The sequence below is a fragment of the Mastomys coucha genome, unplaced genomic scaffold (assembly GCF_008632895.1).
Source record: "Mastomys coucha isolate ucsf_1 unplaced genomic scaffold, UCSF_Mcou_1 pScaffold17, whole genome shotgun sequence".
Classification (NCBI taxonomy): Eukaryota; Metazoa; Chordata; class Mammalia; order Rodentia; family Muridae; genus Mastomys; species Mastomys coucha.
Window position 1 is genome coordinate 29,828,962 of NW_022196899.1, and position 2,600 is coordinate 29,831,561.

At 44.9% G+C, this 2,600-nt stretch overlaps 1 protein-coding gene across 1 annotated transcript in view; it reads right to left on the reverse strand.

The window, feature by feature from the left end:
• The window catches only part of LOC116095100 (pyroglutamylated RF-amide peptide receptor), a 79,555-nt gene that overhangs the window by 22,808 nt on the left and 54,147 nt on the right, over positions 1-2,600 (reverse strand). Inside the window, exon 4 of the mRNA XM_031376628.1 lies at positions 729-757. Within this exon, the coding sequence (XP_031232488.1) occupies positions 729-757 (29 nt within the window). The remainder of the gene's footprint in view (positions 1-728; positions 758-2,600) is intronic.

Consider the following 2,600-nt stretch of genomic DNA (forward strand, 5'->3'; position numbering starts at 1 on the left):
GTAAGGACAACCTCTCAACAGAATTTCTAACTTGGTACTAAAATTTGTTTTTCTTGTGTGATAGTTTGTATCTGCTTGGCCCAGGAGTGGCAGTATTAGAAGGTGTGGCCCTGTTGGAGTGGTGAGTCACTGTGGGTGTGTGCTATAAGACCCTCATCCTAGCTGCCTAGAAGCCAGTATTCTGCTAGCAGCCTTCAGATGAAGATGTAGAACTCTGCCTCTGCCTGCACCATGCCTAAATGGATGCTGCCCTGTTCTTGCCTTAATTATAGTGGACTGAACCTTTGACCCTGTAAACCAGCCCCAATTAAATATCCTTTATAAGACTTGCATTGGTCATGGTGTCTGTTCACAACAGTAAAACCATGACTAAGACAGAAGTTGGTACTGGGACTTGGGCATTGCTGTGATAGGCCTGACCATGCTTTTGTTTAGAAGAATGTGGGTTTTGGGACTTTGAATTTTGAAAGCAGTGGAATGCTTTAAATGGGGCTTCATGGGCTAGCCTAGTAGGAATAAGGAAGACTTTGTTACTGAGAGTGAATTGAAGTGTCCAGCCCTGGCCCAAGAGGTTTCATTGGAGAATTTCAGTATGTGGCCTACAGACTGGTTTTGTGGTATTTTGGTGAAGAATGTGCCTACTTTTTGCCTTTGTCTGAAGAGTCTGCTTGAGGCTAAGGTGAGGAGACTCTTATTAATTGTACTGACTAAGGAAGTCTCAGAAACACCCATCAGAGGCTTTGTTCTCTGGTTAAATCTCATGAAGAACATTTTAAACAAGCTAGCAAGCTGAGAAAGGAAAAATATAAAATATATGGTTGGAGCACTGGGAAATGAAATGGAGCTGAATCCTGTGTTCAAGGATATTAAATTGAATTAAGGGAATTGACCTTAGGACAATATCTCACTCAGCTAAGTTTTGGTCTAGGCATGGTAGTACAATCCTTTAATCTCAGTCGGCCAAGACAAGCCATTCTCTGAGTTCAAGGGCAGCCTAGAACAGCCTAGGTGAAGGAAAACTTAAATCTAGGCTTGGTGGACCACACCTTTAATCCCAGTGCTTAGGAGACAGACATGCAGAGTTCAAAGTCAGTCTACCTAGCAAGTTCCAGGACAGGCAAACTTAGGCAATGAAAAAGTTGGAAAACAAAAAGCTGGTGATAATGTAATAGAACAAGGGGGCCATGTTCCAGCCTCAGCAAGCAGCAAAACTCAGCAGCTTTGGCCATGTGGCTCTGGCTTTAGAGTCCAGAATAGAAGGGACTACTGGGACAATTGATGCTGGCTAGTTGGAGCTAAGAAATTAAGAGGAGACCAGCATCACTGAGGTGAAATCTTCTGGGAAGTTTTTTTCTGAAAGCATAAAGAAGCTGTGTTCCAGAGATAGCTAAGGTTGTACCTTGTGCTGCAGCTGTACTTGGTAATGTGTAAGAATCACCCAGGTGGTACTGGTTTTAAAGGCATGAAGGGGCCATGAAGAGCAGCTGAGGCTCGGCACAGTGACAGACCATAGAAGGCCATTGCAGAAGGTGCATCCTCAGTTGCAGTGAATGCCCAGGACTGAAGGGGCAGTGCAAAGGAGTTGAGGCTTGGCACCATGAAGAGAGCCTATGAGAGGCTATTGGTGAAGTGTAGTTGCAACAGAAGACCCCAGTGTATAAGAGATGCCAGTACCATGTGATGATCACCAAGAAGAGCAGCAGCAGTGGAGTGGATCAACCTGACCTTCGAGTGCTGCAAAGGGCAGAGCTGGAGAAGTGACGCCAGCCCTTTCGGGTGAGCCCAGAAGATCATGTGTGGATCCCAGACACTGAAACAAGAAGCTGTGAAGCTGAAGTTGCCTTGGAGACTGCAAGATGTTGGAGATGCCAGAACCATGGACTGTCTGCTGAGGAAAGCTGCTAACAGGGAGTGGAACCAGCCCAGGAGAAAAGTTTGTTGCAGTCAACAAAGATGAAAAAGGAATTGGAAATCTGAAGACTGCTTTGACATCAGACATGGAGATGCAGTTTGGAGTTTGCCCAGCTGGTTTCCTGTATTGCTTTGGGGATTACAGTTAAGTGATTGAATGAGTCTCAGAAGAGACTTAACATTGTTGAGACTGTTATAGACTTTTGAAGTTGGACTAAATGTATTTTGCATTATGTTGTTTAGGCCTCCATAGACTCATATGTTTGAACAAGCCTATAGGGGAGTGAATGTGATGGTTTGTATATACTTGGCCCAGAGAATGGCACTATTAGAAGGCATGGCCTAGTTGGAGTAGGTGTGTCACTGTGGGTGTGTGCTATAAGACCCTCATCCTAGCTGCCTGGAAGCCAGTATTCTGCTAGCAGCCTTCAGATGAAGATGTAGAACTCTGGGCTCCTCCTGAACCATGCCTGCCTGGATGCTGCCATGCTCCTGCCTTGGTGATAATGGACTGAACCTCTGACCCTGTAAGCCAGCCCCAATTAAATGTTGTCCTCATAAGAGTTGCCTTGGTCATGGTGTCTGTTCATAGCAGTAAAAACCCTAACTAAGACATCTTGCTTTTTTTAATATATCTTGGGAGCCTGTGTTTTCAGGGAAGAAAACAAGGAAGGTAGTATTGAAATAGG